The 17,917-nt window shown below is 38.2% G+C and overlaps 1 protein-coding gene across 7 annotated transcripts in view; it reads right to left on the bottom strand.

Moving 5' to 3' along the window:
- The window catches only part of auts2a (activator of transcription and developmental regulator AUTS2 a), a 299,327-nt gene extending 289,127 nt beyond the window's left edge, over positions 1 to 10,200 (bottom strand). For 5 of the 7 annotated variants that reach the window (XM_018755456.2, XM_018755457.2, XM_018755461.2 and 2 more), the window contains exons 1-2: positions 9,825 to 10,199; positions 6,939 to 7,607 (exon numbers count right to left, since the gene is read on the bottom strand). In XM_018755456.2, the coding sequence (XP_018610972.2) occupies positions 6,939 to 7,208 (270 nt within the window). In that variant the 5' untranslated portion in view covers positions 7,209 to 7,607; positions 9,825 to 10,199. Of the gene's footprint in view, positions 1 to 6,938; positions 7,608 to 9,824 lie in introns of all 7 variants that reach the window. The other 2 variants (XM_029251095.1, XM_018755462.2) reach the window with 2 other exon arrangements.
- Between the last annotated feature and the right edge of the window lie 7,717 nt (positions 10,201 to 17,917).

The following is a 17,917-nucleotide window of genomic DNA, read 5'->3' as shown; positions in this document are numbered from 1 at the left end:
TATTTTATCATTTAATACCATAAATGTAGACTTTTTTTCAGGAAAATTTTGTAAGATGTTACAACTTTGCGAAGAAACTGTGGATATCCATGCTTCGGAACGCCAAAATGGTCTCAGTGATGGGTGTACATCATCTCCTCCTGTGTAGTGGTCTTGTGTCACGCATTTATGCACTCGTGCAATGAACATCGGTGCATAAAGTGGAAAGAAACAAATTAAGTTTACTTAATAACCACATGTCTGCAACTGTGTCTCTCTTTCTCCTAATGTAATGCACAAATTGTATTTTTTCTGAGATGTACGTTACTTTGGAGAAAAGCGCCTGCTAAATGAATAAATGTAATGTAAATGTTTATCTCGCAAAATTTGTGTGCTATACCTTATGTAATCATGGCTCCAAAACGTAAAGCTCCTAATGTGAAAGTGAATGCAAGAAACCGAGGAATGTGATGAACTTTTTATTATTAAGGTAGGTTAGGCTATGATAATATTAGGTATGTTTCAATTCAATGTAGGCTAGCACAGATACAGCACAGTATTTTAGATTATTAGAGGTATTCTGACAAATTGTATTTTTAATGTTTGTTGTGAAATATTCTCTCATATTTCTACTTAACATTGACCTTAATATATGACCAGATACCCACCCCGAATAGCCTTAAAAACATCCTAAAACTAATCAAATCTCAAATTTTATCAGGCGGGCTCACAGCCCCCCCCTCCAAACCTGGAGGTCCTTGCTTCGCTTTGCAACCCTCGCATGCTCGCTTTACTCACCTAGCGGGGATGAAAATTTTACGTGGTTTTTCCACATCACAGGGGGCTGTGCCCCTAACCCCCGCAATATGGGAGGGTCAACTGTAATACATTTTATTATTCAGACTCAGTACAGTTACACCCCATGACAGTCTATTTCAGTTATGAGAATTCAGCTTTAGAAGGAGATTCTTTTAATATGCCTTTGTAGCTCACAAGGCATTTCTCTGCAGTCATGACAACCAAATTTGGACTTTGCAAATCCAACAGCTGGGCTGCACAAGTCATTTACACATTCATTGTGTTTATTCTCAAAATATTATTTGCAAAAATGTACCAGTATAAATTTATATCAAGTGCACTTCATGAAATAAAAAGTACAACATTATCTCTTATCTTAGAATGAAATTTTAAGCGGGTCATTAATGATGTTATCTTGGTGTGTGAGATTTACTTTGTGCATTCGTACACAGAACATTCCGGTTTGAATCTTAAATGTTTTAACAGCAGAGATATTGTGCATTCAACAGCAATATCAGCAAAAAATATCTGAAATCAGAATTAGAAAAGCATTTAAGATATACGGACTGTCTAAACAAAGAATATTAAACTAAACTTTAAGACATTTTTTTGAAAAAAATAAACCTTATTGCACAGTCTGACCTTCTACAACACAAAAATTGAGCCCAAGACCTTTCTTATGATCCATCACACCAGCCAAGCTCCAGATGGACTTTTTATAGGATGGAAAGCATGTCTAACATGGAAACATCTTAACTGTTTAATTAGAGGTAACAGAAGCAGCAATGCATGTCCGTAAACAGCTGCTGGGAGAGTTGGAAGGAAACCTCAAAAAGCAATTTAACAGATCAACACTGTCTGCCAACTGTACTTGCACCCACCCATTCATGAACCGTCTGTGACATTATCTATGACAACTAACAGCACTTGCTGGAGTTAAGAGCCATTTTCTCATTCAATAAATATTACCTCAACCACCGCTTGGGTCTTCCAGAAAGGGCATAGCTGCAATCATAAAAACCAAAGAGCTGCATCTTCATCATAACACAATTACCATGAACCTGAGAAAATAAATGCATCACAGAAAAATAAAAATATGTAACTCATTGGGCAGCACAGAGGCACAGCGAGTAGTGCTGCTGTCTCACAGTCCCTGGGTGGTGTGAGAGAACATGGGTTCTATCCCTGTTCAGCCTGTGTCGAGTTTGCATATTCTCCCTGTGTCTGCGTGGGTTTCCTCCCACAGTCCAAAGACATGCTGTTCAGGTTCACCCATAGTGTGTGAGTGACAGAGAGAGTCTGTTCCAGTGAGGTATGGACGAGTGACCATTGTAAGCAGTGTAAGTCACCTTGGTGAATAAGGTGTGTGGGCTGATCAACACTACATAGAGTTTGTTGGAAGTCATTTTAAAGAAAAGTGTCTGCTAAATAAATACATGTAAATGTCATAGTAGGCATTACAAGTTTTGTTAAAGTTACCAAAATCCTCAATTTACAGCCTACACGTGGACTTTTTTTAGGGATATTTTGTTATGAAGTGACATATGCTGTTACTAATTCTCTTATTCATCTGCTTTCTTCACCTAAGGTGACTTAGGTGGATGCTGTTATTCAGAACCATCTTTGCATTATGTTCATCCTAAAGTAAACTGATCAACTTTTCAGCAAAAAACATTTGAGTCTTCACAGCACAAAAAACAAAAACTGCAGTTCCTGCACATACTCAATATTTCATCAAGGTGAAACCTTATATTATTTAATAAGGCAAAAGGAAATGTATTCAAATCCCAATACTGGATTATCTTACTGTGGCAGTTAATACATCTCAGTGCACCAGAACATCATATTTGATGTGTCAGTCACCTAGCTACTATATAATAGTAATGTATATATCATTTTGTGACAGTTAATATATGCTGCTGCTGCCAGAAAAACTAGACTAAATACAAAAAGGTAGTAAATTAATTACACATGCAATAAAGAGATATTTGTTATAATTGAAATTTCCACAGCTATCAGAACAGCACGTTGCTAAAAACACTGGCTAAAGGAAAGCAGGCTGCGATCAGCTGAGGATTTTAACACTGCCTACAGATTCAGTCATATAAGGGATGGATTAATTCTCTACTTAATGCTGAAGTTACTTTAGTTTTTATTGACAACCATTCAGTGGTCTGAAAAAAGGCAAACATCAATAGATTTGGTTTCACAACTCTCGACAGTATAGTGTTTAATCAATTTTTCCCTCCACTCCTTCAAATGCGCTAACAGACAGCTCTGAAATAGCTGCTCTACAGAAAATCAATAAGATCATAACATTTATAGAATTCTGGTAAGTATACAATGGTTATTACTGCGGATGCAACAGATGAAGGCTTAAGAGTCGACACAGAAACATAAGTTTCTTATTTATTTATTTATTTTTTTTTTAAAAAAAAAAAACATGCACTAAGTTGTTGCATGTAATTCACCATGTTGTTTTCCTGAAACTCATCCTGGAGAACAAGTTAAAATAGTTCAAATGTTGACTCGAAACACGCCTTTAAAAAAATAAAAAGACTAAGACCATCGCACCACAACTATCTCCAAACAAATGAAAGGAAACAGACTAAGATCATCTTAAATTCCACTGCTCATTATTCGATCATTATAAGCCACGGAAACCACTAAGTGTCTACCGATTCCGTGACTTGTAGTTGTTAATGAAATCTTCGACAGGGCTATGAGATGAAAAACAATATAAATCATTTTCTTTTTTCAATTTCATTATGAGGTCTTTTGAAATGGTACACTTACTGCCAAATGTGGTCTAACTAGAAAAAGCACCACTTAACCTCTGTGTAGACCTGTGTGCAGACAATACTGGGCTGAAAGCCACAATGTACTGACATGAAATTTACATTTTTTAATTTAACTGACCCTTTTCTTCAAAGCAGCTTACAATGTTATGTTACTGACAATGATTTACACATTTACACAGATGGGTAATTTTTATTAATTCCACTTTAGGGTAAGTACCTTGCTCAGGGGTGCTACAGCAGAGGTGAGAACTGAACCTATGTCCTCTGGGTCGAAAAAGGGCAGCTCTAATCGCTACACTACCTGCTGCTCCTACAGATGAAACATACATACATCCCAAGACAAAGAGATGCAAGCCACATGAACAATTTGTACTCTGGAAGTGTTAGAAGAAAAAAGAGCATGAGTAAAGAACAGAATGCTATGTTAAATCTGTCATGGTACATTTGTTAGCTACAAATACAAATTACGGATTAAAGCAAAGTACTTTCTGCTATTGAAATTTACATTATAAACATATACAGCTTCGTTCACATAACAAATATTCATATGACGAGAATTCAGACACAGAAGCTGATGTAATTTGTATCCTGAAATCCACATCCAGAGCTATTGACTCACATTTACAAGATATGGCTTATGAGAACAGAAATTTCAAAATAGATGCATTGGTGTTGTCGAGCACCACAGAAAGAAAGGAGACCGCTCGTTCCTCTGTACAGTCACAGTTGTCCAGAGCCTATCCCCGTGTGAGCCATGGTACACCACAGACTGTATACCAGTGCAGCAGGGGGCAGGGTAATCATACACACAATGTACAATTCTGAGTCACCAGTTCACCATAAACAGATCTTTGGAGGAAACCAAAGCACCTTAAGGGAACCCTATCCTACCCAAGCACAACAGATTAAAACAACAAAGTAAGAAGAGTAAATAATGAGAGGGGAAGGAGGAAAGAGGACAGAAAAAAAGAGAGCATGCAAATGGGTTATGTATAAGCATTTGTGTTCATCTGGGTCTTAAGGCTAAAAGGCATCCAGAGTAGTAGTAGTAGCATATGGGCTTATTTATCAACTATGTTTTCTTTGTGTTTTAATGATTGTTGAAAGCAACTAGTGAAATGAATGAACCTTCTGTCAACAAGAAATGATGCCTATTATGCAACAAAGCCTGTATTTACATGGTAGTTATCTATGTTCTGTGTGTTAAAGTTCTGTATTAAATAATGTCAGTTTCCACCATTATAGTGGTTGTTACACTGAAATCTATCAGCACTTAGGAAGTATCCTACATTAACAGTGGTTACTTGCTCAGCTCTGACAGATTTCAATGTAACATTTTTAATAAAACAAGGTTTAAAGCAGGGATGAAATAGTGAAAAAAGTCACATGACAGCTTTAAGCTGAGCTGTTCTAGCAGTTGAGTTATATTGAATCGAGAAGCAATCTCACACAGCAGCTATCCAGCACTGGACTCCGGGTCAGGCTTTAACAGGGCAGAGGCTCAGTAATTCCGTCATTTTGTTATTATGCTGCCTGCACAGCCTTCCCGTATCCAATACCCACGCTTAATAAACTCCCCTCTTCTGGCAGTTCAGTTGTAAGAGTGTGTGCAGCTAAAACATTTTCATTTCAACGTGCTATATGGGAATACCTTGAAATTTGGAAATGACTCCCCAACTGACAAGGCAATTTCCTCCTCTAACTGAAAACATCAAGGGTCTGGCAACATCATGCAACAATATGTAAACTATGACATTAATGGGGGTAAAAAATAAAAGACAAGCATGAGGTTGTGAATTCCACGTTCATCCCCACACCCAATGCTCCTGCTGACACTGTTTCAGAAACCCAGTAATCAAGTCTTTCCTGCATCAGAGTTCATCTCTGCCTTAGGGCTTGACCTCCAGTTCGTGGAAAACCTGGCTGCGACCGTAAGACAGACTACATGATGGAGTTCCACGCTTCTGGGCTTCTACCATGAGTGTCAATCATAAATAATAATTCTCTGTCTTGTGAAATTCAGTTTCTGCAGGGCTGTGTTTGCAGGTTTTTTCTAAGTCCCTTCTACAAATTACTTAAAATACCAAAATTCAGACATAGTGTTTTCAATGAATAAATCAAATATTTTAAGTTATCTTAAGTTAAGAAAAAAAATAACTTTTAGCACATTGCAAAGTTAGCTACATTCAACACACTGATGACAAAAATAGATGATAAAAAAACAGATCAATCAAGGCAGAGAAATAAATGTAAATGAAAACCAATGTATGTAAAACCATCTAGGAAATGAGTTTAATATACCTGCAATAGTGGAAAAATTTTATTCCTGTCCTAAATATCCATCCATTTTTACTTACCCAGTCACGGGATTCTGGAGGCTATCCCAGAAACCACAGAATGAAGGACCAGTCATCATAATTTCATTATAAATCTATGTAAACATTTTTGCAAAACTTACACAAAGCATAATGTTAAAATAAAGCAGTCCAGTGACCAATATTGCCTATAAGAACTCTCTTCAGTTACAACTCAACATTGAATGATGCAGTTCAATAGTAGGATGCCATTTTAGGCCAACATTACAACCTGAAGTAAGCAAACAGTTTTACTGAATGTTGTATTGGCAACTGATCATGAAATAACAACCAGTGTCATCCTACTGCTACAATCAAATGTTTCTTTTCCAGTTGGGGGGCACTAAATGATGCTTAAATCTACACTCATTTCACAGTGAAAAACACATGCAGTTACAAAAAAAGAATCTGTTACTGCTTAAATCCTGCCAACCCTGTCTTACAGTTTTACGAACATAGTGGATTAAACCATGGCAGAGCCAAAGAGGATTTTCCAGTTTTCAAAAAACAGACATTTCATCAAGAAGCATTTGCAACTGTAATAAAAACAATACATTGAAAATGAAGTAATTGTATGAGGATTTTTACATTGCTGGTCATTTTGCAAAATACTTCAGAAAAAGAATAAGGGAATTTCAATAGCTCTAACTCTTCAAGTATAATGCTGTGTATTCACGACAACTGCACAGGAGTTATCTTGCGGGAGAGAAAACAGCACAAAGTGGATCTTTGGCTCCACTGCTACACTCAGTCCTGTACTTACTGCCCTCAGGCAAAGAACAACAACAGGCAAGGAGGGGGCAAGCAGGAGGTAAACCCCTACAATAATTCTGGGGAAACTAAATATTTCTGGCACCCAAAACATCTGTAGGCAATTACAGCATGATCCAAGAACCTCCAAAGATGAATTTTTACAATGAGAAAAACCTGCAGCTGAGGATTCAGATACCTGAACACATTTAATCAGCTTAAATCAAACTTTGTAATGCAAGCCTTTATTACTCACCTCCAGTGCCTCCAGTGTCATAAAACCGGAAATTGAAAAGCCATCAATGATATCTTCCTCAGCTGAGGTCGACTCCTTTCTCTTCCTCCTTGGAGGCCTAGGCCGAGAGGAGGATGCATTCCTACTCTGTTCCCGCTCGGAGTCTGAGGAAAACTGAAGCATGCCAGACCTCACGTGGTTATTTTGTAAGCCCTTGGACCTCCTTTCCCGGTCTCGTTCAGACCTAGACCTCCTCTTTTTGCGGAGTCCAGCAGACTGTGAGCCATCCATTTCCCAGGCCAGATCCAAGCCCTACCAAGGTGTTGCAAGTATTCACAAGATAGCTCCCAAAACAGGCATGCACAATTCACCAGAAGGCCTGAAAATATTATAGAATTTCCACAAGAATGCAAGTAACCATCCAAAATATGAAGCAGTCCTGGAGTTAATGAGGCTTTAAAACAACAAAATCCAAGGGCTAGTGCTCTTCTCCACTAAAATAAAATCCAAGCCGGTGTCAAGAAATACATTGATTACTGAGACAAACAACAGACTCCATCAGACATAGGTACACGTGGAATGAATGAATCTATCCCTGGACATTTTCCACAAAGGTGAGTCCCTCAGACAGGTGCATTTCAATCTTCTCCAGTTCCACACCCTTTAAGTGCAGACTGCTTCTCTTCTCTCCTAGAAATCAAAGAAAAAAGCATGTATTGGCAACATTGTCTGCAATTACAAACTATAGAAAGACCTCTATAAAACAATGTCCACTGCAATTGTCTAACCTCACTGTAAAAAAACCATACAGCGGTAATTACCAGTTTTAATAAAGCAAGATAAATTAATGTTTCATTAGAACACTCAAAGTCATCTGCTAACTTTATCCCTTTTACAATGTATAATTACTTGCCCCTTAGCATAGATAATTATATTTTCCCTTTCCATAAGCAGTTGCTCAATGTTTTCGCAGTTCTGCCCAGCATTTTACCTCATCTCATCCCTTTGAAATAAGCTTTTCAAAGAGCTTTGCATTACTAATGGGAATTTCTACTTCTGCTTCTGCTTCCTTTTCATTAGATAAAAAGCAATGCAGCAGAACCCCTTCTAATGATCACTGTTTGTTATCAGTTATGGTGCATCAATGAGCTGCAACTTCCAAAGTTTCACCCTTGTTTGGACAACTAACAGCAACCTCCCACTGCAGTGTCATCCAAGGCTTTCAGTCAACAGATTCCTGCCCTTGAAGTCAGCCAACTAATACAATGCCCTTTGTGTTCTGAATGATATGGTCAAAGAATGAACTGATGAATTAATGCAAAATTGTATTAATTCTCATATCTTTGCAAAAAGGAGGCTCCTTTGAGTGATAAACCATTTTATACTTCTAGACAGCTGTTACTTTACTGAAATAGGAAATTAACAGTTTCTGCACATGTAATTTTTTTTTTTTTTTAAACATGGGAGAATGTTTTACATGGGCCATTTAGATACCACCATGCTATACTGTATATTTGACACAAAGAAACTGTGGGCTTGAAAAGTGGAAAAGATTTCATTACATTGTACATTCCACACTTACATCTTTCCAGAAAAAACAACCAACAAAACTTAAGGATAAATCTTTGACAGATTTGCAGAATATGTGAATGTACAACAAATAGGTACTTCATTGCAACTTGGTGCTGCATTTTCAGAAAAATGTGATCTTTACACATTCATATTTTTTTTCCATAAGCTTTCTCATTAGTTTAATTCCAATTTTCAAGATCTTTATCTTCAGCAGGTTAAAAACAGAGCTTCACATAAATATTCCATCTTCTTAACTAACAATCCACAAACCTTCACAGCAAGATGCTGGGACTGTAATGTCCTTGTAATACAAGTTACACTTTAATGATTTCTCAAAGAGGAAAAAAAAAAAGGACATAATGAAATGAGGAAATAACTAATCAAAAAAAGCACTCATTATTTATGCTCAATCTTGCCACTGATTAAGACATGGTAAAATGCAGTGTATGAGTCTTGGTCTCAAAAGCCTTGTGGTAGGCCATCAGGAATCTAATCTTTGTTAGACTCTGGCTGTATCCATGTCATGAAGAATTCATCCTCCAGGTCTTCCACTTCTTCTCAGTGAACAGGTACAGAATTAATCTCAGAATAAAGGTAGGCAAACTGTCACTCCCAAGAGTTTGCAAATGCTTCCATACATGACCCTTTTTTTTATTGTACAAGGAAAACTTCTACATACATACTCAAAAGCTTGTTAATCTTCAACTGTCATCTTTGTCGTTTCTGTTGAATCTCAGGAATTTCTCCTTATTGTAAACTGGCTGATCACACAAAGTGCATCCATCCTTTTCCATGTGTTAGCCAAAGGCTCCTCTCCAGTCCCTGCTTGACTGCTGAGTGTTCATCAAAGGCAGGGATCGCGTTCCCCAGGGCCTCATGACACACTCCAAATTAGCATCTGTCCTATCCAACTGTCCACTTAAACTTCATCATCATGTGCTAGTAGCTATGGTTACAGAGAAATAGAGAACCAAAAGTGCATCGCTGCACTCAGACAGTGGCCAACACTGCACGTCGGCACACAAGCGTCTTTCACTTATTTTACTATGTTGTGCGCGATCCCGCGAGTCGCCAAAAGGAAAGCTACAGCAACGAGCCCAAGCCGTCCTCGTTCACTCTCGGAGCGGAATGTAATTTTGTGTGACGTCCAAAGACGTCTCTGCGCTCCTACCCCTGTAACCTACTGCCCCACGAACGAGCCTCCTCATTGTCACACATACAAAGCAGCTCTATCAATCCCCCCAGCCCCTTCTCCTCCTGCGCTCACACTCGCAATCTCATCTGCGCTCAGCCCCTCTTTTTGTCTGTTCGTCTGTGTCGGGGAAGCTCACGCACCGTGGCCAGTCCAGCCCACAGCAGCGGCTGGCACTGCCTCCCGCTCCTCCAGCTCCGCTTTATTTCCACCGACACACAAAGCGCGGCGGCTCTCCCCCGAGACGCGGTGTGCCGAACCGAGAAACGCCACCCCTGGCGAACGGGACGCCGTCCGACTCGTTCGCGGACATTCGCAAATGCAACGTTCTTCGCAAGAAGAGAACAAAAAGGAGGAAGCCCGGAGAAAAAAAAAGAGAAATCCTGAGAGGAAGATGAGGCGCGCTCCTCCTGCAGTCCGTGCCTCAGGATCCCAGAGTGAAGACTGGGCGCATTGATACGGCTGTGCCGCAGTGCCGCTTCACAGGGTATGCGCTTCCTCGGCACAAATAGTGCTGCCTCTGGAACTTGCGAATGCTGTGCGATCGGCGCGTCGTGTGTTTGTAAGACACGCGTGGACTCTTTCCTCTGTGGATCGTTTCACTCCTGTAGGGGCATCTACACCTCACACACTCCCATACGGACGGTCTTCAGTGCAGTTCTTTGTAAGCTATTTTAAGACGCTCACTGTTGTTGACACACTGACTCACTCACTGTCGAGGAATATTGATATGTGGGCATTCATCATTCATTGTACCTGCAAAAATTGTATTTATAAATACTGATGTTGAATGTCTTGAATCCGCAGCTGAGAAACCCAATTTCACAACTTTTCTCAACAAACTGACAACATAATTGAATTAACACTGAAAATGTAGTTTGCCAATAATTTTCGATCGTAAACAAAATCGGTGTCGACACGTGTTCCCTCATTTATATTTATTAATTCGGCAGGGGAAAAATAGAATGCATTACATTAACAGAAGGAGAGATTTGAATTCACAGACATGACTGTATAGTACAATTTGTTACATTCCAACACCATATGATGAACCAGTGTACATCACACCAGGTGCTTATAGGCTTTTCCATTATTAAACAAATTGTTTCTAAAAAGTATTAAACGTAAACACACATTTATTGAGCACTTACGAGATCAGGGGTGAAACGAGTCAAAAATAAGTGACTTTTGAGACCTTTCTTAATGTAGAGAGAGATTATTAAACAGTTCTGAGTGAGAGGGGGCGGTCATTCCACCACATCAAAGCCAGACTCAAAAATCTTTGTGCTTTTGATTTTGAACCTCTTGTGTGGGAAATCACCACAAATGTAGACGAGCAATCATATGTGGTTCTTATTCTGGCTGGGGTGTAGCAAGTGATCTAGTCTTATAGATATTGGAGAGCAGATCCGTTCATGATCCCTCAAATCCGTTGATGACCCTGTCAGATGATCTTACTATGTGACCTTAGAAATCTCTCCATTTCAATGACAGTGAGCCATTGGGGCCTTCTGGGACTGGACACTGAGATTGTGGGGCAGGAGGGATAATATAAGGACCCAGAAGTATGGTTAAGTTAGTAACACCACAGATATTTACAGTAAAAATTCTGGGGACAAAAGAGGCTTTTTAAAAACATGCAAGGGATTTGTGTCTGACTTGTGTTCTCAGCACACACAGAACAAGACAACTGGACACATGTATCTCTGGAATGATGGATGCTAGTGTACACATATTTCTTTTGCCTCTGTCATTTTCCTGCTTCCTGCATCATGTGCAATAAAATATTTTTATTTTGAGGAAGAAATTAGTATTATGTCTTTATGTGTACACTGGGTATTACTGACAGATCTAGCCTCTTCAAATCACGGATGCAGGTGTCAAAGTATGTAACTCGGATAGGCTTTCACTCACCCAAATCATCTGTATTCTAAAATCGGGCTGAATATGATGCCAGGTCTTCTACACACAAGACACTCAGACACATGTGTTTCTCATATATCACATAGCATTCCAAAAATGATTTAGCATATAGCTAAAGAGATTAATTCCTGAATTTGTGTATAATAAAACCAGATATATGAAAATGGGTTTTCAGAACAATGAAGACGTGGATTTTGCATCTGAATTATTGCAGTTTTATTTTAAACTGTTCCACATTCTTACATAAAGGAAACATTTTTAAAAAATTGGTACACTAAAATAGAATTATTTATGTATGTTTTTCCACTTTACTATTTGCTTATAATAATAATAATAATAATCATCATTCATTTTTCAATACTCCTTCTTACAGTAATGCAGTTATTTTGATTTTTACAGTTTTTAGTTTTCTGCCATTTACTTAAATTTGTTTCAGTTACATTGAAATTTCCAGCCCCCAGAAAAGAAAAGTAAAATCTATAACTCTTCTGCTTCTGTGAGTGACAGCTGTTACAATTATTTTCTCCCAGACTATAGAGAACTAGGCTTCTTACATCATAGCACTATAGGTGAAAAGGTTTCTCAAAAAGTTTTTTCTGCACTAACTAACATAACGTTTGATCACATTAGGCTGCGGAGAAGTTTTTATCTGTCCAAAACAGCATATATTACTTTTGACATGATTGCTTCCAATCAGTCTTATCGTATTATTTTTTGTTTCTAAATATTAAGTATTGTGTTTTTTAAATATTCTATGACGATATGCGGTTCTCAGAAAACTGTAGGTTTATGTTATATATAAAATACAACATGCATTACAGAGCTGTAATACTAAATTAATACATAAAATTATCATAATTTGCATATTAAAACACAGCTTTTAAATACATCATCAAACATCTGGTTTACATACTCATGAAGTAAATGTGTTATTACTATTAAGCAGCCTACATTAAATGCACAGTTTGTGCTTTGTGTCACTGTCAGAGCCCTAAGAATAGGGACCTTGTTCTGAAGTAGAACAACTATACTCAGTTTGACAGTATTACTATATAGATTACACCTGACTTATTTTTAACATTTTTATTAAAGATAGGCTTTAACACACATACACAGCCATACATATATATTCCTACAAAGAGTTCTTTCAATATATTTCTATGCTAACATGACAGTAATGCAAAACAATTCACTTATTTGCTCACATACCCAAAGGCATAAAAATCATTACACTTATAATGAAAGCAATGCTGGATACCAAGGCTTTAATGTTGTATTAAACCAACATGTGCTTGCAGCTTTTTAAGACATATAGAGTATAAAAAGGGAGGGTACCGATAGTTTATCATAATCAGATTAGGGAGAAAAAGGTTATAAGATCTGACTCAAAGCAGTCAGTAATAGATGTTAAATTTAAACCAAGTGTGCACACATTTTATCAGTGCTTGTGTCGTTTAGTGTGAGCTTGTTCTGACCAAAGTAGAACATGAGATCCCAAAGCAGTGTGCACTGGAGAGCTCCTATTCCAGCGCCTGCTAGTAGAAGCTTTCGGTCGGAGTAACATTTTCTACAGTGCTAACACTTGACCCCATCTCATCTTCTAGTAGACAGTCTTTTCAGAGAGCCGTGGGCAGGTGAGAAAAAAACAATGCGCGTTTAGAATTCCCCAGGCTCTCTGTGCAAAACGTAATCACTCAGTAGCTTTTACTATTATTACTTTTTACTTATATACTTATTTTTACTATGAATACTATTATATTTATCTCCGCTTTCTTAGAACCTGTAATGAAGATAATGTTGTTAATGTTGGGAGCCATGCACACTGACCAAAAACTTATTCTAAAGTTGAGGTTTGTTTCCTGCAGTTCAGTCTGTTATTTGATGTTTTATGCTTTTTTACAACACTTATCACACTTTTGGCAGTGTAATAACCAATTCAAAAGTGGAGCATTGAAAGCTGCCTGAAGAATGTTGAGTTTAGGTTTGGACTTCTATTGCCAATATACATGGACATTGTCTCACACACACACACACACACAATGCCTACAACCATTTGTTTTAAGCGGGGTCAAGGTGAACCGGAGCCCAACTTGGCAACACAGGGTGCAAGGCTGGAGGAGGAGGAGGGGACACACCCAGAATGGGACACCAGTCCTCCACAGGGCACCCCAAGCAGGACTCGAACCCCAGACCCACCACAGAGCAGGCCCTGGCCAAACCTGCTACACCACCACATCCCCCCATACAAGACATAACAACGTTCTTAAAAAGTAGACATCATACACAAAGATCATAAAAAGCAGTAAAGCAATTTTAAGTCACTTATCACCTACTGTAGCAATGTATAACTATTAAGATTATATTGTAAATAGTCCAAGTTGTGCTCAATAGTCATAGAAATCATGGAAATGCATGTACAAGCACTTTTGTCCAAGCAAATTTGAAGGCTAAGATCTAACGATGCTCCCTAGGCTGGACATGCACACATTCTACACACACAAGGAATTCACACACAGTCCTGCAAGGCATGGAATGATAGAAAGAGCAGGGAAGGGTTCTCCTCTGAGATTTGCTCAAGAAATACGGAGGGGAAAAAAGAAGACACTAAAAAAAATTGAGTTACCATATGGTACTTTCAACATTCAGATAAAATCTCATTTGAAGGCTTGACAGTTTGAAGGAAGACTTTTAAGACTGATGACAACAGATTTTTTTCCCCTCAAGTGAAATGATACAATGAAGGGATGGAGAAATAACACATAAATTCTTTAATACATAAAACATTACAATACATAAAAACATTCCATCAAAACCGAATTAAAGCTACATGAATCTGGAGACTCATGCCATGGTGGAAACAATGTTATTCATTTAAAAAAGATGTACCTCCTGAGCAATGATGGGGTGATGATGAAAGAAGTTGGAGAGGGTGGTATTGCACATGAACTAATTCCCTGTCTGTGTGAATTTTGTAAAACCATTTCTAAAGTGAATGTGACAATGATTTATTTCCTTGAAACTCATTAAACCCATCAGACCTTATAATAGGAAGCAGACTGTGTGTAACTACAAGTTGTCTTTATTTACAAGACTTGAACCGTTTTAACTGAACTTTGAATTTTACAACAGTGTGATGTTACTGGAAATGACAGTTGAACAAATATTTTACATTTTTACAGTTCATATGCTATTCCAACATGCTTTGTAACCACTCTCTCACTTTCCTGAAATGGTTGTCAAAACCTGGGTAGCAGAAGTCCCAGAAACATATGCACTAGACTAAGTAGGGTACAGCCTGGAGGGGATGTTGCTCCATCACAGGGTAGGCACACAATATGGGAAATTTAGAGACACCAGTGAACCTGAAAGGCATATCTTTAGACTGCAGTAGAAAACCAGGGCAGGCATAGAGAGGTCAAGCAATCTCCAAACAGACTAAGACATTCTTGAACCTACACTCAAAAAGCATAGGCACTATACGGCACCACCACTGTAAGGGAGCAGCAGTTTGTTTCAACCCACGAAGTTGGAGACTGAGAACTATAACCTGAATATTAAGATTTTAGTGCCAGGAAGGATCTTACAAATGTATAAAACTTTTTCATGATTATTTGGGCAGTTTTCTGCAATTCAGGCTTGTTCCTGACATACTTCATTAACTATTTCAACATTCCAACCTGACATAGCCCTCCCTCCTCTGAAGCTGGGTTGTTCACAGGTATGATGAACAAATATGTTCTCAAGATGAATGCGAGAAAAGAGCCAACAAAAAAGAGGTTAGAAAGTGAAAAACCCAAAAGCCTAAAACTCAAAAGTATTTGAATTATGTTCTCCAGAATTTCACCAGGTTTTATCCATCATAGACATATAGCCACACTGGTGGTGATATGCCCATGTGTCTTCTGTGTGTGTCCCGTGTACTTGCCTCTGTGTCTCCGTTCCATCTTCAATTACAGCCTGAAAATCACTGATCAGTGTGTTCTTAAAACATAAGCTAGACTGGTTGGTTCCTGCTGTGTGACAAGTCTGGGGTTCAAACCATGTTTGGGGTGCCTTGTAATGGACTGGCACCCCAGCCTGGGTGTGTCCCTTTAACCTTCGGCCCTGCACCCTGTGTTGCTGAGCAAGGCTCAGACTCACTGTCACCCTGCTTGGGACAAGGATTTGTTGATGTTGGTTGTATTACACATATACATTAATTACTTAGTGCACGCTTTTCTCAGAAGTGACTAGACACGATTCACCCATTTATACAGCTACGTCATTTTAGGGTAAGTACCTTGGTCAAGTCTTTTACAGCAGGAAGTGAGATTCGAATCTGCGTCCTCGTTAAATAAGAAAAAAATATTGGAAAAAGTGTTTCAGTATTAAGGCATATTACTGAATATATATGAGTATGACTATCAGTCCTTTCAGGTTTTTAAGGTCTTGCAATTTTTCTCACGTCCTGGAGGAACCAGTTTTATAGTTTTATGAACAAAAGCACCATCGCAATAAACCTGGACATGATTTCCTTAGACTGACATAACAACAGCAGCTTGTTCTTAACCTTAGACCACTGTTTTAATTTTGGAAATTCCTGTAAATATGATATTTTTTGTGTTTTAAAACAAATTTCTTTTAACAGGTGCATTTGATAGACAGAAATGACAGTGGTTTGATATCCACAAACATCTTTTTGGCTAAGTGATAGTTTTGATAGTTTTTACAAACTAGTGCCATTTCTTTTCACTTCAGTGGATAAACTAACATGGATGAGCAGTGTGTCTTTTTTTTATCTTGTTTCCACCCTTGACAGTCAAGAATTTTTCCTATCTGTCACTTTACCCAATAATAATAGACAGTTTCCAAATATAGTAGCAGTAAAAAAATATACAACGAAAACTTGACAGGATGCAGCTCAATACATAGCACTTTTTTCTACAGCTTAGCATTATGTAAAGTAAAACCTTCAAAGACTTGGAGTCACTGTGACTGAATGTTGGCTCCTTGATGACGAAATTAATATTTCATCTACTTGGGGAATCAAGAGTCTCTTTCTCTGTGAATGTTACACTGGGTTTCAGACTATTGTACTTCAGGATGTACAGGATAATCTGTTAACACAGATTTCATGTATTCATTTAGCAGTAGTTTTCTCCAAGTGATGTACTGTTTACTTATATGTGCCACATATAAATTATTCCTATTTACATTTACATGTTTTCATTTAGCAGGCACTTTTCTCTTAACCAACATACATCTCATGGAAAGTAAAATGTGTACATTACATTAGCAGAAAGAGACACTTAGATGCAGACGCATGATTCTAAAGCACAGTTACTATTTTACTTTCTACCATATGGAACCGATGTTCATCACACGAGCAGCTGCATAAAACTTCACCCGAATATCGACAATTCCGATTCACTTTCCTAATAATATATATACAGTACTGTGCAAAAGTTGTAGGCACTTGGCTGGGAAAAAAGCTGTAAAGTGAGAATGCTTCCAAAAATAATGCTCTTAATAAACTTTCTACAAAGCTTTGTAACCATCCATTGTCAACAGCTGCTTGTCCTGAGCGGGAGGCGCAGCAGGATTGGCCAGGTCCTGCTCTCTGGCAGGTAGAGTCCTGCTTGGAGTGCCTTGCAATGGACTGGCATCCTGTCCTCTGTCTCTGTGTGTGTGTGTGTGTGTGTGTGTGTGTGTGTGTGTGTGTGTGTGTGTGTGTGTGTGTGTGTGTGTGTGTGTGTGTGTGTGTCAGCCTTGCACCCTGTGTTGCTGGGCAAGGCTCCGGTTTGCCACGACCCCACTCAGGACAAGCGGTCTCAAACAGTGTGTGTGTATGTAAACAAATGCACAAACAGTATTTTCTCTGCAACGTATGTTGCTTTAGAGAAAAGCATCTGCTAAATGAATAAATGTAAATGTTAATGTGTGTGTACTTTCTTTAATGACATACAACAACTTTACTGCAATACTGTAACTTCTTGCAAAAGGAATGTTTGGAAACCTAAAATATGCTTTTTCTCTTTGACCCTAATGCAGAAGACATTAAATAACCATCTAAAACAAATATTTTATCTGAAACATCTAAGTGACTAAGACTTTTGCACAGTACTGTGTGTGTATACATATACAAATGTTTGCATTGTTACATTGTAAATTATATTTTAAATAAGTAGCAAAGTCATATCACATGGGACATTGTAATCCTGTTTTAGGCAATAATATTTATGACAAGAATAATTTTATAGAAATATTAAGGCAAAATAAGTATATTATTCCTACCACGATGTCCTGCACTCTATGTATTTTTTCTAAGATGTAT

The sequence above is a fragment of the Scleropages formosus genome, chromosome 4 (genome assembly GCF_900964775.1).
Source record: "Scleropages formosus chromosome 4, fSclFor1.1, whole genome shotgun sequence".
Classification (NCBI taxonomy): domain Eukaryota; kingdom Metazoa; phylum Chordata; class Actinopteri; order Osteoglossiformes; family Osteoglossidae; genus Scleropages; species Scleropages formosus.
The sequence above is the reverse complement of the archived record's forward strand: the minus strand, read 5'-3'. Positions and strand labels throughout refer to the sequence as shown.